Source organism: Staurois parvus, unplaced genomic scaffold (assembly GCF_062004578.1).
Source record: "Staurois parvus isolate SC_StPar_1 unplaced genomic scaffold, SC_StPar_1.0 ptg000195l, whole genome shotgun sequence".
Taxonomy (NCBI): Eukaryota; Metazoa; Chordata; class Amphibia; order Anura; family Ranidae; genus Staurois; species Staurois parvus.
In genome coordinates, this window is record NW_028317991.1 from 12,056,439 (window position 1) to 12,083,515 (window position 27,077).

Genomic DNA, 27,077 nt, shown 5'->3' on the forward strand with positions numbered 1-27,077 from the left:
CTTGGTGTCCGCAGACTATCAGAAGTGACATTGTCTCCTCTTGTTCCTCCTGCTTTTTGCTTCGGATACAGGCAAGTACACACTACAGCAGGATAGGCTTTGTTCATTTTTCATTTCAGAGTTTTACAACCACTTTAGGTGACAGGGGGGTCAATTCACTAAGAGTTAAATAAATGCAGTAAAATAACACATGCGATAGATCTTTTGCAAATGTGCAATTCACTAAGGATTTTGTGGTAAATAACGCATGCTGTAAAATATTGTTATTTTGGTAATTATCGCATATTTTCATGCAGTAACGTGTTGCACAGTAGCTGGTTGTTAAGGAAGCCGGTCGCAGAGCCATTAACAACAGATGACTCATCAGCTTTTTTTTTTTGTGGGGCTTCCCCTTATGATTTATACCAGACCCAAAGGCCTTTTTTTTTTTTTTTAAATTAATTTATAATTGCCGACAATTCTTGTTTTTTGCATTCAGCTGTCATCGGGAAACTAGCAATGGCGGCGATCAGCGACTTGTAGCGGGACTGTGGCGGACATTCTGAAACTGGGGGGAACTGACTTGGTGTCACTGACATCCTCAGTGACACCAATACAGTGATCAGTGTTAAAAAAAAAAAAAAAAGCACTGACACTGTACTAATGGCACTGGGCAGGAAGGGGTTAACATGAGGGGTGATCAAAGGGTTAACTATGTGCAAGGAGTGTTTTACTAGGGGGCGTGTGTTGGTGCTTCACTGTAAGCACACTGCTCTGGATGGCTGTGCACAGCCATCCAGAGCAGTGTGCCTGAGCCTACAGGGAGGAGGACTGTTGGTTCCTCCCAATCAGTGATCATCAGAAATCACCGGGCGCCGGTGGGTAATTACCGACCGGGACCCAGTGATTGACAGCCATGATTTTGTGCAACCGTGCCGCCCTGTAGCAGTATTTCTGCTATAGGGCAGTTGGGAAGCGGTTAACAACCAGCTCTGAAAAAATACTGCATGTGATACCGCCAGCAAAACCCTGGTGGTAAATGCTGCATCTTTTTTTACTCTTGGTTCCGTTTGTAAATTGGACTTAACAGCTTACCGCATGCTTTTTTGTGGTATTTACCAGCACATGCGTTAAATAACGTACAATCTTTTTTTTTTTTTTTAATTGGACATTTTGTTACCGCATGCGATAATTCAAGCAAAGGAGTTATGTGACATTGTTATCGCATGCGGTAACCTTCAGTGAATTGACCCCAAGGTGTTCCACCCTTCACTTTAAACTAGAATATTGCTCACCTTAAAAGATGACATTTATAATTTAAAGTGTTTCTAACACTAAAGGTTTTTACCTTAATACATTCTCAGCATTAAAAATTCTCCCACTGTCTATTCTTTCTAGAACACTAAAGGTTCAGTTCACACTTCACATGCCATGTGACTTGGGGTCTCAAAAGTCGGATCTCTATTTGTGGCAGTGTGAACTGAGCCTTACCTGACTCCTATACTGATCCAGCGCTGTGCCTGGATGCAGGTCTTCTCCTGGTTTCACAGGCTTTGCTGATACAGTGGGAGCCACGGCTCCTGCTGCGGTCAATCAAATTCAGTGAGCAGAGAGCAGGAGGCAGGGCTGAGCCACGTTATGTGTGTCCATGAATACACACAGCTCAGGAGTAAGCCTGCACATTTGCCCCATAGCAAGCTGCTCGCTATGGGTGCAGACACAGAAGAGGAGGACCCAGGAGTGCCAGCAGGAGACTGGGCTGCTCTGTGCAATACCATTGCACAGAGCAGGTAAGTAGAACATGTTTTTTTTTAAATTAAAATAACTAAGACTTTACAACCAATTTAAAGGTCAAAATGCGCTGTCCCCAATAACTGGGATTAGATACTTGACTCTGCTGCTGTTCCCTCCTCTTTGCTTTCCTGCATAAGCACTCAAAATAAAGCAAAATGGACTATAGTGTACAAATTAATGACAGCTTTGCCCTGTGCATTATGTTAATAGAATTATTCCGCCCCCAATGATGGGGCACAAATCCTCCCAATGACACCAGCGATGGGGCAATGTTTTTCCTACTGTCATTGGGATCTTTTCTACTCCCACTGGCCTCAGTCCAGCTCTGCAAAAGTCTGAAGGACAATAAACTGACCCTTTGTTTAGAAAGTATGGAGATCCCTGTTCTAGATCAACAGCTGCCAGTATCATATTGCAACCTTACTACAAAAACGCTGCAATACATCATTTATAATGCATCACTATAAAGGAAAAACCTTAATAGCCGTATTAAACGCTAAAAACAATATTAAAAGAGGAGTTCACTTTTGGAACATGTTCCATTGGTTTTTAGGGTGGAACATGTAACATGTTCCAGCATCTGCAGCCTCTGCTCCCCCTTCCCCTTGACAGTGCCGGGGATCCTTTCCCTGCATCCGCTGTCACTATTGGAAAACACAAGTGCTTCACTGATTCAGTTTCCCGTGAATGAATGCCTACAAATACCGTCAGCCATTGCAGCTGTCGACTTGTGGTTTTCAATGAGTTGTGAGGGTGCTGGTGAGCATCCTGGTAGTCCATTGCTCTTCCTGCTCTCAGGTAACTGCCTGCCCATAGGAGGCATGACCAGACAGCTATCCTGAGAATCTGCAGGAACATTGCACTCGTGATCTGCTGCTCAGGGGTGTAATGCTCTGTAGGCTCCATAAAAATAAAATAATAAATTCACATTTTTTTTTACCTGCAAAAAAAAAAAAAATGTGCATTTTAAATTTATATAGTTCCTTACTTTATCCTTTAGGACATGTACACACAAGTACATATCATACATAAAAATACCTATGCCCCACTTTATATATAAGGGCGATGTATTTCACATAAATATAACCACCACAGGATGACTACATCGTTAACAGCATTTTAAAAAAATATATATGAATACACATATCGAAATATACATATGTACACACATCTACAAGATCACATGTTTTAGCGTGTATACATGCAAACCAAATTACCCCAATAACCTGTTATACATCACTGTGCACATGGCTATACATGGCTGGCACTAGAGAGGGTAGTGAGGGTAATCTTGATTTTGTCCACACTTCCTGTGACAGTTGCCTGGCTGTTAGATTGTACACTATAATGGGAAGTGATTTATTTTGTTTTCTACAATGTATACTCTAATGAATCTCATTCACCACATACATACCTATCCTCCTGATAGGTCACTTTGTAGTAGATAACCGATTCATTGTTGGGGTCATCCCAGGTCAGGATGTGCTCAAAATTTTTAGAAACGAGACTGAGGTTTGTTGGAGGCTTCAGAATAGCCGATACTGAGACAAAGGAAGAACAAATAAAGACATAAAATGTAGTAATTGTATTTAGATAGAAACACATATTATTGCTTATCTAATGAGCTCACAATCTAATGTCCTCACCATAGTCTTGCACACATATAAGCGGCATTTCATTTGAAAGTGAGTGTGGGTAAAGTGAATGCACACAAAAGTAACAAGAACACCACTGGAGGGGACTGAAAACCGAACCCCAACGCCAAACCACCCTGCTACCTATGTCATGCATGTACCACTATACTGCCAATCACTTCTAATGCTTCTGATTAATGGAAACTGTGAAGCAGGTTTAACCACTTCTGTAACTTTTTTTCTTTTTTACAATAAAAACAACACAGCAGGGAGGTGGACATGTATTTCTGGACCACTGTTTATAAACAGCAGTGTGACGGGCGCGGCGTCAGACCCTAGCCCTTCTCACCAAACTCGTGACTGAAGGACTAGCCAATCTAAAACCGCGATGTCACGTGCGTAACAATGCCCCACCCAGCTGCACCCTGCACACCGATTTTCCAGCTAATTGGACCACAATCGACGTACCGGCAGCCTGAATGCGATTGTTACTGGGTCAGGTTAATTAAGCAATTAACCCTTCACACTGCCACCACCTCCTTTTTGTACAGAGAAAGAGAAAACTCAGCAATACACTAGGATGATTGGTTAACCGTCAGTATCCTGCTATCTCTACAGACCGGTTATACAGAGGGTTAAATACTCAAAGTAGCGCTCTCCAGCGGCAGGGATTCGTAAGTTACATTCAGGAGCTATAGAAACAGTTCAACACTTTTAGAACGTAAGATTTATTACCAAAAGGTCGAAAAGGTGCAGTAAAAATATTTACAGAAAGAAGATGTAACACACACACACACACAATATATATATATACACACACACACATATATATACACATATATATATACACACACACACACATATATACATACATACACATATATATACACACACACACGTACACACATACATACACACATACATACACACACACACACACACACACACACACAGAGCACAACAGCACAGCAAACAGAGAACAGTAAGAAGTTTAGGTAAATAAGTACCTGCCAAATAAATGCCTGGGGTTAAGCAGTTTCAAGTCTGATGAGCTAAAGAGGCATTTCTGGTCTCGCACTCAGTTTTGTTGGTACAGCGAGATTCCCCTTTGCTCTCGGTTTGCTAGATGGTAAAACGCTGAATGTCCTCACTTCTCTGACTACACACAAAACATAACAGCTTCTTTTCTCTACTCAAAATCAATGGGGCGTCTCTTCCCACAAGGGACAAGCCAAGCCTTATTTAGCAAAGAATTGTTAGGCAAGGGCTCAGCATCATAAGCTGATTGCATTCCTGAGGGAGGGGGAATGAGGGGATACATGAAGACTTCTTAATACAGTGAGAGCCTGTGCCTGGCTCTTGTATGCACGACTGTGACAAGCAGGGCTTCAGAATGTCTACAGAAGGGAGGCTTTTAAAATGTAAATAACAGAATATCATAAAATGTTAGAATGTACATATGAGGCAATGGAAAGATATTTGTTGAAATTACTGGTCTGCCTACAGTTTTTTTTTTTTTTTTAAATGATGGAATGGTCAGACTACAGTGTTATACCTGAATTAAAAACATAGAAAAATAAAGTATATTTTTATGCATTTGTAAATCTTACAGAACATGGTTATTAAACAGATTACCAAATTAAAGCCTTATATTCATTTAAAAACAAAAAATTAAATATAGGATTTAAGCCGACCATACACGGGTTGAATTCCGAAAGAATTTTCTTTCGAAAATCTTTTTTTAAAAATTTTTGTAATAATTTCACATCATTAGTGGGTCACAGCTACGGCCGATTTTTGAGCAACCATCAAATTTGAGTGATCGGGCGTGTTGGAAATATTTTGAAAAACAAATGAATTTCTAATCAATGATGGGAGAATCCTGCGAGAAATGTAATCGAAAAAAGAAATGAGCATGAGCTTTGACCTGGAAAGAAAAGAAAATTCTTGGCTACAGAAATTCTTTTCTGTAGCAACAGAGGAGAAATTTAGGGCTTAGTTGGTTGAATTTCGATATCAATGGTGGCACCATCGGATTACAAAATGCACGAAAATTCCGATTTTCGAAAGAAAATTAATTTGAAATTCGACCCATGTATGGCCGGCATTAGCTTTGCAGTTACTGGTTCATTAACCTGCATTCTGGCACCGTCAAATTTGGCCTGGGCATCCAGGCATTAATGACCTCTGGGCACAATCGGATAGTTTTGCACCATAACAACCAACCAGATTCAAACCTTCAAATTAATTTTCCAACGCTTGAATGGCAGGTAGCACAGAGCTCCTACTTCTACTGTCTGACAACTGCTGATTAAAGCTGGCAATGCATTACTACCTGATTTAACAATCTCCACCAAAATATTGTATAGAATTACCCAACAACTACACAGTGTGGGGGCACTTAAAGGAATTGTAAAGGCACAAAAGAAAAAAAAAAACAAAAAATGCAAAAAAATGCAACACTTACCTGCAAGGTGCAATTGTATCGAGTGGTGGCTCACCTCCCTTTTGGGGGTCCCCCACCAGCACTGTTCACACCTCTTCTGCCTGTGCCTTTAGCTAACCCTGTGCTATGGGGGAACACATGCAGGCTCGCCCCCAAACCAGGCTGTATGTGTCTAGACACACAAATCATGGCTCGGCCACACCCCCAGCTGCCTCCTCACAGGATTTGACTGACAGGAGGAGCCAATGGCTCCTGCTGCTGCCTGTGTGTCCTGTGAAAAGAGGAAGAAAGAGTACCACTGCAGCCCGGCACAGCGCTGGAGTATGGACTCTTGTGCTTGATGGAAGGGGGGGGGGGGGGGTTGATTTTGGACCCACTCACATTAAGGGCCGGGGAAAGAGGAGATCCTCATTTGGCTGCCATGGTGACTACGGTGCATAGTAAGTATTCATCTCCATTAAACCCTGTAGACTTAACAAGGAATATATAATGTATATGCAAAAAGTGGATAACATTTATATTGTCACATTCCCAGAGTTGGGTTTTAAATGTGGTCATCTAAAACAATAAAATTGTGAGCTGGTGCCTAATAATATTAATGTAATTATGGTGAAGCGCTACACATAAATAATAATCAGTGTATATAATACACCTACAATGCTATATATCCACATGTATAATTGGATCACAAAAAAGGAAATAATATATAAACAAAGCATGCATAGATAATTAGTATAACACTTGGCTGGTGCTTTTAGATCATGCTTATATTAATGGATACCTGGTGATAAAGTGCAAGCAGGTCGGTCAATAAATGACCTATATAAAATGTGCCAACAAGGGAACCCTCAATAGGGTAAGATGGATGAGAAGATAAATAGATCACACTCTTCTACAAAGTGACAAGTGCTCAGACTGCAGACACAATGAGTATATGCATCTATACAACAAAGTGGTAGATCAAAAGTCCACAATTAAGTGCAATTAAATCATTCATAAAGATTGATGTGCAAAATAGGCAGTAGTAGTGCTTCAATTTTTCACTCCAAACATTATGCGTGCTTATGTGACACGTGTGTATCAATATCCCAAAATGGCTAGAGTGCCTCCTCGCCTCCTTGAGGCGACCCCTAAGGGCCACAACACATTGAACAATAAGTGCTCCACAGCACTGAGGATCACAGATAACTGGCTCCTATGGTTCCACTCAGCATCCTCTGACAGATCGCTTTTCCCCTCAGGTGATGGTCACAGCATCAGGAATATAGTAAGGCCATAGAGAGGTAGACACTCTATAGTGTAGTATGGTTTATTTAAATAGCAGATAAGTAAGCCAAATGGACACTAACAGTTAGGCAGATACAATCCAGCGGTTTCCCATGTGCTGTGGGTGTACTGCAGGTCCCTGGGTGTCCAAAGATGGCGTCTACCGGAAATGCGTCACTGCGCTCTACGCGTTACTCCACGATACCACATGGCTTCGTCAGGATCGCCTCAAGGAGGTGAGGAGGCACTCTAGCCATTTTGGGATAGCGATACACACGTGTCACACAAGCACGCATCATGTTGGGAGTGAAAAATTGAAGCACTACTATTGCCTATTTTGCACATCAATCTTTATGAACGATTTAATTGCACTTAATTGTGGACTTTTGATCTACCACTATGTTGTATAGATGCATATACTCATTGTGTCTGCAGTCTGAGCACTTGTCACTTTATAATAGAGTGTGATCTATTTATCTTCTCATCCATCTTACCCCATTGAGGGTTCCCTTGTTGGCACATTTTATATAGGTCATTTATTGACCGACCTGCTAGTACTTTACCACCAGGTATCCATTAATATAAGCATGATCTAAAAAGCACCAGCCAAGTGTTATACTAATTATCTATGCATGCTTTTATATATTATTTCCTTTTTTTGTGATCCAATTATACATGTGGATATATAGCATTGTAGGTGTATTGTACACACTGATTATTATTTATATGTAGCGCTTCACCATTATTACATTACTATTGTGTATCCTCAGGTATAAGGAAAAGGTGGTAGCAGCTTGCAGAATACATTTATTGTTTATATGAATACTAGTGGAGCGCAGGGGGATTATTATTTTTATTTGTGGTGCCTAATAATGTCGTGACTCCATCCAATATTTTTCACAGGCAAAGAACAAGAACATATTTAATAGGAACATATATAGGATAATTCTTATAAAATACAAATGCGGAATAATAAAGTGTTATTAAGTGCAATTGTGCATATAAGTGAATCAATAAATGTCTGTAATATATCTCAAATCAAATCAGCAAAAAATGAGCAATAATAGTCCTCAGGTTGAATTGCAATACATCCACGGAGGGAATCCACCACCTCAGATGGGTGTACACTCACCAGAAATGATATGCAAGCAGGCATTGGTTACCATCTGTGACATCTGGGTGCAGGAGCAGAGAAGCAGCCTAGGGGTTAATCCTCCAGCATCATCCATGTACATGTGGGGCGAGTATCCACGTGGAGTAAGGTATAAAAACAGGTAGCAAGATGGGATGCCGCTCCGTTCCTCTGCAGCGGCGGTGTGACGTCAGCAATGCAGGCTCCACCCAACGTGTTTCGTGCAACAGCACGTCTTCAGGGGTACGCCCATTGCTGGCGGCGTCCATCTTGATACCTGTTTTTATACCTTTCTCCACGTGGAACGGTTTTATACATGTAAAATTGATTTATATGAATAATAAATACTACACTATATTAGCATTTCTGGCTCCTGTGGTTGAGCTATCTTTCCCCGGACAAGGGATACTCGCCCCACTTGTACATGGATGATGCTGGAGGATTAACCCCTAGGCTGCTTCTCTGCTCCTGCACCCAGATGTGACAGACTGTAACCAATGCTTGCTTACATATCATTTCTGGTGAGTGTACACCCATCAGAGGTGGTGGATTCCCTCCATGGATATATGCACATCTGCACTTTTTTCATTTGGATGAATTGCAATTCAACCCGAGGACTATTATTGCTCATTTTTTGCTGATTTGATATATATTACGGACATTTATTGATTCACTTATATGCACAATTGCACTTAATAGCACTTTATTTTATTTCATATTTATATAAGAATTATCGTATATATATTTTCATATTTGTACGTTTATAGAGCTGCACTTTATTAATTTACATATTTCTATTGGGACCGTTACCTATGCCCTGAGGTGCTAGCAGCTGCCTTTATACTCATATATAGATCTGCGCTCGCTTATATACTTTTTTGATATTTGATGGGACTTTACATGAGATACGAAATTTAATAAAAAGATGTATTGCATCATTTTTACATACATAAGCAATTTATAGAAAGGCAAGCTGATTTGTAAACAGTACCACATAATCGGTATACAATCTATAGGATATTCACATAACACATGCACATTCCATTTTTCATCTCCATTAAATCCCATAGACCTAACAAGCAGTATAAAAAAAAGGAAAAAACAGCGCAAACATAGACCTTTACATGAAATCAATAATACAAAGTGCAAACATAAGTGAAAAATTAATCAGTGGTAAAGTCCATCAAAATAAACCAAAGTTCAAAAAATATTAGTGCAAAAAAGAAAAAGAAAAAAAGAAAAAATATTTTCAAATTCTTCTTCTAATATAGAGGAACTTCCACCTTCCACCCGTGAAAACCAATATCAAATGCACTCACCAGATAAAGGTGAAAAAAACGCCTCTTAGGAATTTTATGGGATCCTACACCCTCTTTCGTATCCACTCTATAGGAATCCTCCTCTCCACCATAGGCTCCACCATCCGACCAGGGAGAAAAAAATCTCAGATAGTGTAATATTGTAAGACACCATTCATAAGTGAAATCAAGGATTAAGGTCACTCACATTCAATTCAATTTAAAAAGGCATATTTATTAGGATCAGCTTCTTCCAGATAAACAGTAGATGCAAGGCAACCTCCCACGGAATCTCACATCACAGCTCCAGGTTTCAGCAGAAGCTCTACAGAGACACCGCATATACAGATCCCAAAAGATGGCCGCTGGAACGCACCGCTCAGCGTGCGCTCCACTCACCGGAAGTGACGTCAGACGTACGGAGTACAAACCGGAAATGCGTCAACGCGTTTCGCCCCTCCCATCGGGCGTTCTCAAGACGGTCTTGAGAACGCCCGATGGGAGGGGCGAAACGCGTTGACGCATTTCCGGTTTGTACTCCGTACGTCTGACGTCACTTCCGGTGAGTGGAGCGCACGCTGAGCGGTGCGTTCCAGCGGCCATCTTTTGGGATCTGTATATGCGGTGTCTCTGTAGAGCTTCTGCTGAAACCTGGAGCTGTGATGTGAGATTCCGTGGGAGGTTGCCTTGCATCTACTGTTTATCTGGAAGAAGCTGATCCTAATAAATATGCCTTTTTAAATTGAATTGAATGTGAGTGACCTTAATCCTTGATTTCACTTATGAATGGTGTCTTACAATATTACACTATCTGAGATTTTTTTCTCCCTGGTCGGATGGTGGAGCCTATGGTGGAGAGGAGGATTCCTATAGAGTGGATACGAAAGAGGGTGTAGGATCCCATAAAATTCCTAAGAGGCGTTTTTTTCACCTTTATCTGGTGAGTGCATTTGATATTGGTTTTCACGGGTGGAAGGTGGAAGTTCCTCTATATTAGAAGAAGAATTTGAAAATATTTTTTCTTTTTTTCTTTTTCTTTTTTGCACTAATATTTTTTGAACTTTGGTTTATTTTGATGGACTTTACCACTGATTAATTTTTCACTTATGTTTGCACTTTGTATTATTGATTTCATGTAAAGGTCTATGTTTGCGCTGTTTTTTCCCTTTTTTTCATTGTTTGTGTTGATCACAGTGCACAGCAGCAGGATAGAACCTGTATTAGAGTGTTTTACTAGGCGCAGGAAGAATTTTTAGTTTTCTAACAAGCAGTATATTATGTATATGCAAAAAGTGGATAACTTTATTTTTGTCACATTCCCAGAGTTGGGCTTTAAATGTTGCACGTCAGATAAAAAAAAGGTAAAAATATTTTTTGTCCATCGATCCACTTATCCCTCTCTCCCAATCTACCAGTTAACAGGCAAAAAAGAAAAAAAAACGAATTAAAAGGCAACTCTAGCCAACAAATGTCATCAAACATTAATCCTAACACACTTCCTGTCCTTTGTTCCCCAAAATCGGTGCAGCACCACAAAGACTGAGTCGCACAGATTTGAACGGTTCCATTGCTGACAATAGGGTTCAATTTGTCATGCGATTTGAACATGTCAAATTGCATGACAAGTCGCACCGTAGTGAATCAAGGCTTAAAAATGACTGGCATCAATGAATACAAGGAAGTTCAAACAAACATTTCTGCTGAAGTGGTTTGTTGCTTTGCTGTCCAACTTTAACAAGATACATGATGGTTTAATAACGAAGAGCAGATCAACACCCAGGGACTAATACTCATTTCCCCAATTCTGGTGAAAATGGACATGAAAAAATTGATCTGCCCAATTCATTTATTCTTGGCAGAAGGTTCTATGGATTCTATGGAGAAGGGAAATTCAGTGCAACACAAGCACATTATTAAAATAAAAAAATATATGATAAGAAGAATTAGCTATTGGCAAGTCCCCACCCAAAGCAGACCCTAAAGTATCAAACAGTATGTTAGAAGCTGATTGGCTACCATGCACAGCCGCACCATATTCTGAGTAAACCAGACTTACGTCAAGCGGGGGAGGCCACACACTGATCAAAATTCAACCAGTCCCCACTGGAGCAGCCGGATTTCAATCAGTGTATAGGTAAGCTCAACAGTGATCTTTCGCTGGATAGTTCAACTTGCGTGTTACTTTTTGAGAAAAACTGATCCCCCCCAACAGAGTACTTATTCTGAATTAAGACCCATTCTTGCCTTCTCCAGTGTCCCTTTAACTGGGCTATTACACCCAAGAGGCGGGAAGGTCTGCCTAATCATGGCTACTGTAATTGGCTGCCATACTGGTCACATGATCGGAAGCTGATCCCACTGATTCCCAACCATTAATACTGCCCTTGTCAGCTCAGTCCCCATGCTGGGAGGACACTCTGGGTGGAAACCTCGGCTGCCCATTGATGTATAGGTGTGGCCATTAGAGCCCTCTTTTCTTTGCCAACACACATAACCATTACACGGGCAGCAAGAGATTAAATATTTGTGAATCTCTGCAAGGAATATCAGGATTCTTGGAAGGAAAGCTAGTTCAAACACAGATCACAGACATACGCCTGGATGCTTGTCTTTACCCGGTTCGTAAACTGTTTAAAATGACAATGGAAGCCATGTCAATAAATGGTCTCTGAGCTGTAGCTTATACATTTGTCCATGTAACGTACCCGGAAGTGTCAAGGAGCCATTTTACCTTTCAAAGGATTTGTATTTTTGCCCATCCAGTTCTGCGATTCGCACATCTCTGCCACATGGCACAGTTTTGGGTGATGGGGCAGGAGACCCGATTTCAATCCGTTTAGTTAAATAACACTTACAGATAAACAGAAGTTGCAGGACGATAAACTCATCTCTCGGTCACCCTGTTTCTATCTTCAACATGTCCTTTATTAGCATATAAGCACTGCAGCACAACTGATGGGCTGTTGAGCAGTTTCTCCCTCCTTCTGTCTGAGCGCTGCTGTCTCTACCATATCCTATTCAGGGCTTGCACGGTTTGCGAAACCCACCCCCCACAAAAACAAAACAAAAAACACACCACACATTTAAAGGCTACATTAATCTCTTTGCACCATGCTACACCCATATTTAGGGTGCAACATTAACATGGTGCAAATGCCCCCCTCTACACGTGTCACAGCATGCAAGGGTTCCTCCCCCCTAAAGCCACGGTCATTTAAATTTTGTGCAGCGGTGCGGGATCTGTACCTGAATGAACTACAATTCTCATCTAACACCCCGGTCACATTGGGTGCAACTTGGCATGTGATTTGGATGCCCTGCGACTTGCAAATCGCATGCCAACTTGCACCCTATTGTCCACCATTACAGCGGTCATATCAGTGCGGTTCTGGCTTGGTTGGAGCTGCACTGATTTCCAAAGTAGTGCATGCACTACTTTTGGTGCGATTTGCATAGACATCTGTGTCAGATGTCTATGTAAATCGCACATCAAATTGGCAGGTCACCCGACTTTGAAATCGTGCGGCTTCAATGTTCAGGACTACGATTGTCATAATCAGTGCACCTATAGTCCATTGACACTTCCTCCAGCTCTGCAAATGAAAGCTCATACACAGGTCCAGGCAGAGAGCCACAAGAAGTGTTTGCATGAGCCTGACACTGCACCCTGCTCATTAGTGTAATACATTGCAGGCTCCTGTCAGCCTTGGTTCACATATATACAGTGAATACTGTGCTTTTCCCATACAAACAACTAACACATAAAAACAAAGGTGCAGCGCTAATACAAACAACAAATGTGTGAACATTATACCCTACCTTACAGTATTACAGTGTGCCAAAATTAATCTATGTGTGAATGATGACCAGAAATTAAATGTCCAACATATTGTAAAATTCAAATAGCCACTATGTAAATATAATTCACTATCAAACAATATTACAGTGTCCCAAAAGTAATCTTGTGTGCCAAAAATGTCCAACGTATTGTGTTAACCAATAGTGATCAGTAATAAAGGGGACTTCAGTGGTAATCCTCCGCCATTGTACACTCAGCAGGAGCAAAAAGCAAACCAGCATTGAATGGAAATGACTCCTAAGAACGTATCCGTCCACTTCATGTCACCAGTCACTGATCCATCAAAGGTAGAGTGCCTCCTAAGGGAAGAGCTCACATTCAGAGCCCGAAGACAGCGTGATATAGTGTAGTATATTTTTATTAAAAATTATTGCAGCCATGTGGAGCATAAGACATTAAACAAGCAACAGATCACTCAAAAAGATGGTCGCCAGACCATCGCATGGACGTCAGCATGTAGGCTCCTCACTGACGTGTTTCATGCAAACACATGTTCTCAAAAGGGACCCGCCTGTGCTTTTCCCACAACACATTGAAATAGCGCCTTGTTCATACGAGTTTTGTTGGGTGTTAATTAAAAAATTATTGACACCCCAAAACAGTTCACAAAATGCAGTGCGATTGCCAGAAACAGAATGCATGGGTGTGACCCATGTGATCCCATTCTGGTGCAGCAAAAAAAAAAAAAAAAAAAGGGATACCTGCACCTTTATTGTGCAGGTGCAGGGCTCAAATCACACTGAAAATCACATGTGATTTGAACATGAATGTTGCGCGATTCCTGTCTGAATCATTTGCGGTTTCCCCCGCATTGCTTCTGTGTGAACCCAAGCTAAAAAATAAAAAAGTAAAAAAAAAAATAGGAATTTTGTTTCCTGTAAAATATGTAAATTTTATTTTATTTTGTTGTTTTTAGTGCGAGCCTCTAATAATGTATTTCTGAATACCACAATTTGTGTATTTTATATCTGCTTGGAATTTAGCTTTGTTGAGTTGCTGACATTGGAGATGCTTCCACATGTCAACTGTCCCAACATGGTAGTCACATGCCAGTTCTTGGTCAGTGACTCAAAGTGATGAATAAGGACAGCAGCCCTGGAACATGCACCAAAAACAAGTCAGCAGTATCAGTTCTCTGATTTCTGTCCCGACAGGATCCCTATAAAGCAGAACTCATTCCCATCAATAGGAAGCTCTGCTGACCTTCAGTCAAGATTTAAGTGCATGTTAACCCTTTGTGTTTTAAAAAACAATGAACAGTCAGCATGGCTTCAACAAACCAACCACATTATTATTATTATTATTATTATAATACAGGATTTATATGGAGCCAACAGTTTGCTCAGCGCTTTACAATATAACGGGAGACAATACAGCAACAATACAGTTCAATACAAGAGGGATAGGCGGGCCCTGCTCCTTGGAGCTTACAATCTAGTAAATACTGGGGTTTTTTTTACCTTTTTTTGTAGTGGTCACATGACCACTATTGTCTTCTCCTCAAGTTCCAAGGAGTGGAAGCTAAAGCTAACAATCAGCAACTTCTGCCAATGTTACAAATCTGATACCAGCATAGCATCTACATGCTTTATGTGGGGATAGAGGGATGGCCGACATCTCTAGGCACTCCTTTCACACAGCATATGGCATAGGCAAGCTCCTCAGAGGAGGAGGGGGGGGGGGGGAGGAGCACCCAGCGATGTCGAAGACTGTAGGACTATAGGCACCCCACAGCACAGCATCCAGTAAGACCCATTAGAAGAGACAAGGGTGCAAACTAACCACATTAGCGCAGATCGGCTTCTGTACTTAGCATGGTCAGAAATCAAGAGGAGGTACATGTATCCCGAGGACACTGGCAGGATCAGCAGGTATTTAGTATAGCTTCAACTTTTATTGAATAAATTAAAAGGGTACTAGTGATGGACGGAGCAATGTAGTCCCAAAGTTTTCAAATCTCGGCTTACCTACTGTCCTACTCTAAGTTCACCTTTTAACAAAAAATAAATGCATATTTTTTGCAGGTAAACCCCCCCCCCCCCCCCCAAAAAAAACGTGCAGTTATTTTTTGTTTCCAGAACAAGGGTGTCAAACTCCATTTCATCACAGGCCGTATCAGCATTATGGTCGCCCTCAAAGGGCCGGTTTTATCTGTAAGACTAGATGTCCAGAGCACCCTCCTAACATCACCGTGCACCCCCCCCCCCTTTTGGGGGCAGAGCTGGGAAACCAAAAGTGCAGGGTTGGAAGAGGACCAGAGGAGGAGTGGAGTCAGTTACCTCTGAGTGGAGTCTGCTGAATGCTGAGATCGGGGGAGGCAGAGATGAGGGGGTGCTGCAGCTGCACTGAGAGGTGCAGGATCTGGCGGAGGAGTTCTGTCCTCCTCTCTGCTGCGACAAGGTGGGGGCAGAGACAAGGGGGTACTATAGCTGCAGGAGAGGTGCAAGGGCCACATGAAATGGCCTGGAGGGCCGGATTCGGCCCGCAGGGCTTGTGTTTGACACCTTTGTTCTAGAACCTCTAAAGAAGTGCGCCAGAAATCACCAAGATCGCTGGTGCCATGCTGGTCTTCTGCAGACCTGTCAGTGTATGTGTCTGCCCGTACATCATACGACCAGGCGGATATACTATGATTGGTAGACTCAACGAACAACCATGGTGCTCACAGCTTGAGAACTACAAGCCAACAGCCAACTGTGAATGAGTGGCGTTTCTTTTCTTTTTTTTAAATTGTGACAGCTATTGGGGGGGGGAAGATTCCCCCACTATGTGACACAATGGGGATTGGGGGGTGAACTTATCCTCTAAGTCATCCTTTACCCTCCCTAGCGGTCTGATTATGTCAGTATTTCTGTGCTCAAAGCGGTACATTTTTTGCATGGAAATATGTTGTTTTTTTATTGTAAGCCTGTAATTCTTAGGAATAACTCACTGAAATCTGTCCGAACAAGAGTCTAGTAAACATCCCGGGTATGATAAAACTTGAAACACGAAACCATAAATTATAATATAATAATCATAAAAAAAGAATGTAATAATAATAATAAATGTAATTCAATAATGTAATCAAACCAAAAACACTGAAATTTGAAATCTAGCGCCAAGTTCACACATCGCCGAGTTCAGCCGCAAAATCGTTTTCAGTGTCTGATGACGAATTTCCGCACGAATCATTATCACTCAATTCTGCAAGTGGTTCTGATTTACTATCGCTGTTCTCTAGCCGGTCTAAAACCGATTTTGACCTAAAGGGACGCTTTTTGGACGCCATGGACGTTTCTCAGTTTCCAGGCAGAAAGAACAGTAAAAATGCAGGCAGGGCACAGGACAAAGCACTCGGGACAAAATGTATGTGAAATGGTTTGTTACAGTAATGGAATCCTAACAGATTTTAGTGTATTGAGTGAATATCACATTTTTAAATTTTTGAATTTCCCGCCGTTCCGTCCCCCGTACATACTGACGCTCGCAGGGAACGGAACCCGGATGCCGGCATCGGCTGGAGGAGATGGCTGGGGACGCTGCAGGGGGGGGACAACGCGGGAGCGCAGGATAAGGTAAGTGAAACAGGGATCCCGGAGCAACACTGCAAGGCATTCCTGAGTGTAGCTTGGGGTTACCGCTTTTGGTACTGAAACTTTACCCCGGAGCTACACTCAGGAATACCGCTGGTGGGGTTAAATTCTCTTCCCCAGCATCACAAACTCCCCTTTCCTCCACTCTCCCACCACTTTTCCGCTGGAAGAAAGAAAAGTCAGCCTGTCGAACCTATGAAACCATTAAGGACACAAGACTAACATTCCCCCCACGTGAAAGAGATGGAGCTTAGTGGTGGGCGATATAGCAGCATGTTCCTCCATACCAACAACCTTTGGGGGGGGGCTTTTTTTTTTCTCTCTTTGCCACTGAAAATGGGGGGGGGGGGGGGGGACAAAGAAAACCTGCTGCATTGCACTATATAGGCACAGGTTTGCTTTAAATAAATGCTGAACTTTTCTTTCGTACTAAACACTTGCTACCTTAGCACACAAAGTTGTACAGGGATTTCAGGAGTCACATACTCCCTCCGTCAGGGCTATAGAACATGAGAAACCTGTATACTAAAATCAAAGTAAGTGCATAAACAAAGTTCAAAATGTCATAAAACCATGTATAAAATATACACATTAAAAATTAAATATCTCAAAAAGGACCTGATGTGGAAAGGAGAATTGACCAATTCCATATTATACAGATTATATGAGGACATGTTTGTAAAGTCCTAATAAAAGCAGAAGTCAAGTTTCCATTGCATAACTAAAGTGGAAGCTCGGTGTCTCAAGCTACACTAGGGAAGTAATATTTTATTCAGCATAAACGTTTCTGACAAAAAAAAGTCTGTGTTGTTAAAAAGCAAACAGTTAGCATCTTCCTTTCACAGAAGGTTCTAAAATAAAAGGGAAAATCTGATTGGCTGTTTGTAGGAATTCAGGTTTATTAAATAAAGGGCAACCAATGTGCAAAGTACAGTCACTCACAGCAAGCAGATTTCTCCTGGGCAAACCTGAAATCTGGTTGGTTACAATGGGTGCCTGTACTCTGCCTGTCATCACTGCCCTTCCCATGTACCTAATGAACACATCCCACCGCTGTGACAGATGTACGAACAATGAGCATTGGTAATGTAAATGCAGCCCTACCCAGGAAAATCACATGAGAGATCAGCAGAAGAGTCAAGCTTGCCATGGTATCCGCTGGTCACAGCCTCTGAATCATCCTCTTCTGGTCTGTAGGCACAGCCCTGCAAGGAAGAAAAAAAAAAAAATGTACACTGTTAAAGCTGAACTCCAGCCTTCCCTTCAGTCGTGTGCAGTTGTACCGGCTCCCCTCCTGGACTGAAATTGCTTACTCTGATTTCACTGCACACTGTGAGCTCCTCACAATATGCATTAGATGCTGCAGCAAGTCAGACAAAGCCTACCTTATTTCCTGGCTGGAGGACATCTAGCATCGCCTAGCCCAGGGCTGTTCAACCTTTTAAAAAGCACGGGCCATTTATGTGATTTGGTAACTGGCTGTGGGCCACAATGAAATGAAATGGTTCAGAATTTTGTATTTTTTTTCTTTCTAACAGCATAAAGAACATTTTCCTCCTGCAGCCGCTGCATGCTAGGAGTGAGGGAGAGAAGCCGGCTTTCAGTGGTTGCAGGAGGAAAATGGAAAGGATCAGTTCCTGTATATGCCGCCCCTCTTGTCCCAAGAGTAAAACAGAATACGACAGAGAGGCCGCATGGGCCCCCTGGAGCATGGGGCAGGGTCACCTTTGGGACACCTGACAATGACAACACACTATTTGTTGGGGGGGTCCTCAACCTTCAAATGTAAAGAAGCCCTTACTGTCCGGAGGCCCCTATAAGGCTGAAATCACACGGATGTGATGCTGTTTACTCACATCATGGGTGCAGCACAGTGCACCTGCGGCTTTCCTGCACTTTGCTATAGATTTCTATTATAGATCTTGCAGGTGTGGTGCACTTTTTGAATGTGCACCAAAACTCCTACATTCAGACGTTTTGGTGAGCTTTCAGAAAGCGCACCAAACACACAGGATACAATAGTAGTGCGCTTCCCTGGTTTAAAGTCGGGAAACCAGAAGGCAAAATACACTGTGTACGCAATTATTAGGCAAGTCTCATTTTTGAGGATTCATTTCTTTATTGAACTACAATGCTCTCAGTCAATCCAAAATGTTCATAAACCTCAAACATGAATATTTAAGAAAGTAATATTGAGGTTGTGGCTTTATGAGAATATATAGGTGTGCACATTCATTAGGCAACTATTAGTGTGCAAAATTTTATGCAACTAAATGAAAATTTTCCCATCTCACGTGTCTATTTTCATCTGGTAAAGTGAGAATAACTCAAAATTTAAAAAAAACAAAACAAACAGTGGCCAATGTAGCCACCCTTTTTTTTCCAATAACAGTCATAAGCCTGTCATGGAATCTGTCAGTTTCTTGATCTGTTGACGATCAGCTTTTTGTGCAGCAGCAACCACAGCCTCCCAGACAACGTTCAGAGAGGTGTACTGTTTTACTTCATCTGAAATCTCCCATTTAAGAAGGGCCCACAAGTTCCCAATAGGGTTTAGATCAGGTGAGAAAAGGGGCCTTGTCATTATTCTTTCATCTTTAAGGCCTTTACTGGCTAACCACGCAGTAAGTACTTTGGTGCATGCGATGGAGCATTACTCTGCATAAATGTCTTGGTCTTCTTGAAAAATGCAGACTTTTTCCTGTATCACTGCTTGAAGAAAATGTCTTCTAAAAATTTTGAATCCATCTTCAACCCAAAAATGTTTAACAAGCTCACCTTTAATAATACCAGCCCATACCAGTACTCCACCTACACCTTGCTGGCATTGGAATTGAAGTGGAGCTCTGTGCCTGTTACTGATCCACCCACAGGTCCATCCATGTGGACCGTCAAGAGTCACCCTCATCTCATCAGTCCATGAAACCTTTGAAAAATCTGTCTTCAGATATTTCTTGGCCCAGTCTTGACGTTTCAACTTATGTGTCTTGTTCAGTGGTGGTCAAGTTTCAGCCTTCCTTACCTTGGCCATGTCTGTGAGCACTGAACGCCTTGTACTTCTGGGCACTCCAGGTAGGTTGCAGTTCTGGAATATGACAGCACTGGAGGATAATGGGTTCCTGGTAGCTTCACATTTGATTCTTCTTACATCTCTGGCAGTTAATTTGCGTCTTTTTTCCTGTTTCTTGGAACCCTGTTGACTATTTGCAACAAAACGTTTGATGGTTCTGTGATCACGCCCCAATATCTTAGCAATTTCCAGAGTGCTGCACCCCTCTAAGACATTTTTAAAATTTTTGACTTTTCAGAGTCAGTTAAATCTCTTTTTTGGCCCATTTTGCCTGAGGAAAAGAAGCTGCCCAATAATTATGTACACATTGATATAGGGTGTTGATCTCCTTAGGCTGGCCATACATTATACAATTATCTGCAGATTTTTGGTTTAGATTTACCAAAAACCATATAATAGGAGGACAAACCTAAACAACACTTTCAGTTGTATCCAATTAGGCAGGCCCTTGCACTACACAGTTGAAGGTAAATCTAAAGAAAATTGGGCAGAAAATCTGCAGATAATTGTATAATGTATGGCCAGCCTTAGACCACATCCTCCCTCATTACACAAATATACATCACCTGATATGCTTAAATCCAAAATGCGTTCAAGTTTATACAGCTTGGAGTTGGACAATATGCAGAAAAATAATGATTTAGTCAAAATACACACTTGCCTAATAATAAACTTCAGCAGTAAGTCCTGGTTCACATATATGCAAATTGGATGCGTTTTGAACCACATCCGATTTGCATGACATCTACAGCCTTTTCAATGCAGCCGGTTCACATATGTGCGGCCCAGCCATAGAGCGTTTTCAAAAAGTCAGGTATGATTTTGAGCCTGGTTCGGGTGCGATTTCCAACATCACACACTTTGACAAATCGCAACCTTAATTGCTGAACAAAGTTGCACTGGAGGTGCCTGAAATCACGCTGGGAAAACTGTCCGGCACATACAGTAAGTGAATCCGGGCTAAGACTGTAACATGCCACTGATAAAACATCACCTACCCACCTATATGTACTTCTATATAAAAGCTTGATGTGAGGTATGCAGAGATTACATTTTTATGTACCACAATGAACAGTATTTCAATAAACCCAATGTATAAAATCTAAAATAAGCTTTAACATGTAATGTCATTTCAAAAGTAATTATTTTCAAATTTGCAGCTTTCATTTAACCACTTGCCCTCCAGAGGATTTACCCCCCTTAATGACCAGGCCTCTTTTTGCTACTTGGCGCTGCACTAATTCAACTGATAATTGCGCGGTCATGCAATGCTGCACCCAAACGAAATTTACGTCCTTTTTTCACACAAATAGAGCTTTCTTTCGGTGGTATTTGATCACCTGTGCGCTTTTTATTTTTCACGCTATAAACAAAAAAATACCAAAAATTTTGAAGAAAAACGATATTTTTTACTTTCAGCTATAAAAAATATATAGTAAACTCAAAGTTGGTTATAAATTTAGGCCAAAATGTATTCTGCTACATGTTTTTGGTAAAAAAAATCCCAATAAGTGTATATTGATTGCTTTGCGTGAAAGTTATAGCGTCTACAAACTATGGTATAGTTACTGCAATTTACAACTTTTTTTTGCTATACAGCGCTGCGCTAGTTTAATGGACAATTGCGCGGTCATGCAATACGGTACATAAATGAAATTTACATCCTTTTTTTCCCCACAAATTGAGCTTTCTTTCAGTGGTATTTGATCGCCTGTGCGGTTTTTATTTTTTGCGCTACAAAAAAAAAGGCTGACAATTTTGGAGGAAAAAAAAAACAATATTTTGGATTTTTGTTATAAAACATGTCCAGTAAAAAAAAAATTTAAAAATCAAAATTTAGTCATAAAATTTCTGCCAAAATGCATTCTGTGACATGTCTTTGTTAAAAAAAAAATCCATTACGTGTAAATTAATTGGTTTACGTGAAAGTTATAGCGTTTACAAATGGCGAGAAAGATACTGGGATTTTTAGTTTTTTTCTATACTAATAATAGCGGCGATCAGTGACTTATGGCGGGACTGCGGCGGACATTCTGACATTGGGGGGTACTGACTTGGGGTCACTGACATCCCCACTGACACCAATACAGTGATCAGTGCAAAAAACAAAAAAAAAAAAAACACTGACACTGTACTAATGGCACTGGGGAGGAAGGGGTTAAGTTTATTATTCAGGGAAAAGGTTAACTGTGTGAGGGGAGTGTTTTACTAGGGGGCGGGGGTGTGTACTGCAGGGAACACTGCTGATCGGGAGAGAGAAACTCTTCTGTCCCGTTCAGCGTGTCCTGGAGCTGTCAGGGAACTGACAGAAAGCACAGCTACTGCAGCTGTGCTCTCTGTCACCAATTGCCGCAGATCGCCGGGACATAGCCGGTAACGACCGGCTGTGACCCGGCGACTGACATCCGCAGCTGTGATCGGCAGGACAGGTAGGGCGGCGGCGGCGCGTGCCCCCTACCTGTTTACAAAACACACGTTTTAAACCGTGCTTTTGCCCAGCTGTGCCGCCCTGCCGCCGTATTTATACAGTGGCTGGGTGGCATGTGGTTAAACAATGTCTGGTGATCCTGCACTGAAGGTTCTTGTTCGGGGTGTCAACCCTTTGTCCCGGTCTCCCAAATATGCTCCTGCGTTGTCACCATCAGGAAATCTACCCCCAAAAATGCCAAGCAGCCATCGCTGCTGTAGTGGAAGTGGATGCAAAGATTGGCAGCACTGAACCCTTAGCCCTGAAAAGAGTAACCAGATTGTTACTTTGTATATTGCTCTAAAATGGTTAGCACTTCTGCCTAGCAGCACTAGGGTCCTTGGTTCAAATCCCTACAATGGCACTACACGCATGGAGTTTGCATGTTGTCCCTGTGCCTATTTTCTCTAGGTACTCCGGTTTCCTCCCACACTCCAATCACATGCTGGTTGGTTAATTGGCTCCTGCCTAAACATAGCCCAAGTTAGTATGTGTATGTATGAGTGTGAGTTAGGGACCTTAGATTGTAAGCTACTCAAGGGCAGGGACTTATGTGGATGTTCAATATATATGTAAAATGATACGCAAATTGTAGGCACAACAATGTTTTCCATCCCATGCATGAATGAAGGCCAAGCCTGAAACCGTAGATAAATGGCTCTACATCTGTGCTACAAGCCAGTGGTCTGGGACACACAAATCAGCATAGAGACCTAATGAAGGATTTGCATGGTTCTATCCATAGTTCTCAAGCAATGAATAAACTCTTTACATTCAATGCAAAACCAGAAAACAATGACACCAGTGACAAATTAAATAGTAGCAAAATTTAACCTGAAGCTCTGATCTACCGGCAAACTTATAATAAAAGTCTTGCCTGCAGGTACTGCGAATATCGGCAAAACTTGTGCCCATTATTCACATTGGCTCTAGCTGATGTCACTGTACATGTGCAGTATGCTCTGCATTCATGGCACTCTGGGTGTGGTGTGAAAGCGCCGCGCTGCGGCAGAGCAACTCTAGAACTTCAGCTCCTGTGGGATGATCCCGGTCTTCAGATGTCAGGACTTACCAACAGTGATTTAAGGAAGGAAAACTGCCAAACCAACAATAAGGTCATGGGTGGCTAAGGCTCATTTATGGTCCTGGGGAGAAAATGTTGACCTGTGTAGCCAGATCCAATAGAAGAGCTACTGTAGCTCAAATTTCTGAAAAAGCGGATACAAAAGGTGTCAGAAAACACTTGCAGTTTGTTGTGTATGGAGCTGTGTAGCCACAGACCAGTCAGGTTGCCCGTGCTGACCCATGTCTACAGCCAAAAGTGCCTAAAATGGGGGCATGTGAGCATTAGAACTGGGTCACAGAGTGAAAGAAGGCGGCCTGGTCTGATGAATTCAAGATTCAATGGTTTGAGGTATACAACGAGTTTGAAGTGTTGACTTGACCTACAAATTCTCCAGATCTCGAATTGAGCATCTGTGGGATGTACTGGAAAAAACAAGCTCAATCCATGGAGGCGCCATCTCGCAACTTACAGGACTTAAAGGATCTGCTGATGGCTTGCTGCCAGACACCATAGTGTCTTCAGAGGTCTAGTGGAGGCCATGTCTCACTGGGTTATGGTGGGTGTTCATAATGTTATTGGTGTTGTTATATCTATGTAGGAGATAAGCCATGTTATACAAGGTAGAGGGGTTTTTAGGAGTTGGATGTAGGCTAAGTGTAAAGGAGATCCCTTCAGACGAAGTCCGGAAGTGACGAAACGCGTTAGAGGAGTGACGTCAAGGCGCACGTACGTAGACCGGAAGTGTTGCCGCAGCCATTTTGTTGGTTGTTAACACATGGTGTTTGGTTGGAGAAGTTTCTAACCTTGTCTGGAGCTGAAAATTCTAATTTTAAATATAAGTGTTGAATAAAAGTTATCCATTTACTTGAAATACTAGTCCTGAGACCCTGTTTATCTCTCTGAGGACCTTGGAAAGAAAAGAAATATCTTGGAAGATCAGGTGGAGGAATATTTTTCCATAATATTGTCTGAGCATTTTCAATACTCATAAGAGGGTAATAGTACTTAGTATTACTGTGTGCTGGTTGATGGTAGACACTGATTTGCAGTGACCACGGAGTGTTCACAGTTTGTTGTGTGTGATTATATGCACTATAAAAAATTAAATTAATTTTAAAAATATATATATATAATTTTTTTCTCACTAAAAGTGTTTTTGAAGTGTATTTTGGTTGCACGGGGTGATTATTGTTATTTTTATTATTATTGAGGTAATGCACTAGATATTTTTATATCTTATTTCGAGGTGCATTTTGGATGGAAAAGCAGCCAATCCTTTCAGTGGATAAAAAGAGTGAATATATTTGGGATATTTGTGGACACCATTTTGGACTTTGTTTTGGACATTGATTTCAATGGGTCAGTTGGCTCCACCTGTCAAACTCTGCAAGCCAAATTACATTTGCTGTGATGCAAAGTATTGCAACATGTGTGCCGCCTAGTATGGCGGCAATGTTAGGATTTAAGCAGATGGAGGAATCCCCGCTTTTGAATATTGTACTCAAGCAGCCGCAGCATAACAAAAAAAACTTTGTGTATAACTATATAGGGAAAAGCTGCCTATACCACAAGTACAGTACATGATTGTGATGGCCAAATGTAAATCTGGCCCTGCTTACGGCAACGTTGTCTTGGATTCAATTTCCATCATGGACATCAAAGTTTAAATGTTACTGGTAATTCAATTTGTTGGAAAATCAGAGCCAGCCCCAGAATGTGTTTATGTGTAAGTGTAGTTGAGATACTAAAACTGCAAGTATCATAGAAACTGAGGACTAGATCAACCGGTCAACGTTCTCTAGTGAGAAATACAATTACATTGTCTGTATATAAATAATCTGTTGTACCGGAATGCGGTTTTTCTGTGCCTATTAAGTTTTGGCAAGGCAACAGGATGTTTCAGAAGCAGAGACAAAGACTCTTCCTCTGTCCCCAACCACAGGAACTACCGTCAAGAATACATTTCAGTTTACAGTCTGCTGTACCGAAAACTTAGACATCAACAAGGGAAAGATTATAATCTAACCCCATCTGCAGGACCTACTGAGGTAGGACCCACCACCAGAGATGATTGAATTTAAAGTATTACTAAACCCACAACAGTAAAATCAGTCTGTATATTAGGTAATTATTTATTTATTTCAGGTACTTATATAGCGCCATCAATTTACACAGCGCTTTACATATATATTGAACATTCACATCAGTCCCTAACCCTCAAGGGGCGTACAATCTAAAGTCCCAAACTTACATTCATACATACACATACTAGGGCCAATTTAGACAGGATCCAATTAACCTACCAGCATGTCTTTGGAGTGTGGGAGGAAACCGGAGTACCTGGAGGAAACCCACGCAAGCACAGGAAGAACATGCAAACTCCAGGCAGGTGGTGCCGTGGCTGGGATTCGAACCAATGACCCTACTACTGCCAGGCAGAAGTGCTAACCATTTAGCCACTGTGCTGCCCAGCAAAGCATGCTTGTTATACTCACTGTGGAACCTAAGGGGTTAATCCTCTGCATTGTGTAAAAAGGCTGTTTGTCTTCTCTGATTCTCTCCCCCCCCCCCCTTCTTATACTGTCCCCAATCTATCTGATGATAGTACAGAGCTCTAGGGGTCACTCTGCACATGCTTAGTTTGGTGTGTATTGCTAGTTTTCTTTGGGAGGGTGCATGTGATCAGCACAGGGCCAATCTGCACTGTCCAAAACGGAGGGTCACCCCTGGAACCCCTGCAGGTTCATAGGACAGTCAAGACAGAATGAAAACGCCTCCTACAAGATTAACCAGTGCTCTGTTGGACACTGATAGAAGTCACAAAACAGGTATATACTGCTGATGAGAAAAGGTATTTAGCAGTTTATATTTACAAAAATAATTGCATTTCCATGTTGTGTGTACTGTGGGAGACTGGATACAGTGAAGGCAGGGTCCTGGGTTTAGTAACACTGTAAAGAGGAACTAAACTCTGGAAGTGATGCAAAGAACTAGTCACCAGTATTGTATGCGGTCTCCCAGCAGCTGACCTTTCCTAGTTACTGACTTACCATGCTCTGTTCTTCAGGTCTCTGAATGAAGGTGGCCATCTTGGTAGAAACATGATTTTGCTTCCTCAAGGCAGAGCCTCCAGCAGGCATCATCAATTTTGAAAATGCTCCCCAATGCATGAGTGTTGCAGTGCAACACTCTGTGTAAAGTAGTGTGATGCTTTGTCAAGAAAAGTTCAAGTCCAATTTCAGTTGCATTCAGAATGAATAGCCTGCCTCAATGGGATGTAAGTTAACGGGAAGGCAGTAATATGTTACTTAGGTGTGGAGGAGCCTAAGGGCTGATACCTATGCTGGTAAGGGATTTGATTTGTCAAGTAGCGACACCTGAGTCCATTTATCTTCATTGGGTCCTCAATTCGCATCAGCACACCAGGAGATCCCTGAAAACTTTACCGCTTCAATACTGGGCACTTTCACCCTCTTCCCACCCACACCAAG

General features: G+C 41.7%; 1 protein-coding gene across 1 annotated transcript in view; it reads right to left on the bottom strand.

Annotated features, from left to right (window-relative positions):
• Window positions 1-27,077, bottom strand: part of LOC149461720 (interferon alpha/beta receptor 2-like) — a 79,472-nt gene that overhangs the window by 26,688 nt on the left and 25,707 nt on the right. Inside the window, exons 2-3 of the mRNA XM_089677973.1 lie at window positions 18,088-18,188; window positions 3,188-3,314 (exon numbers count right to left, since the gene is read on the bottom strand). Of these exons, the coding sequence (XP_089534099.1) occupies window positions 3,188-3,314; window positions 18,088-18,133 (173 nt within the window). The 5' untranslated portion in view covers window positions 18,134-18,188. The remainder of the gene's footprint in view (window positions 1-3,187; window positions 3,315-18,087; window positions 18,189-27,077) is intronic.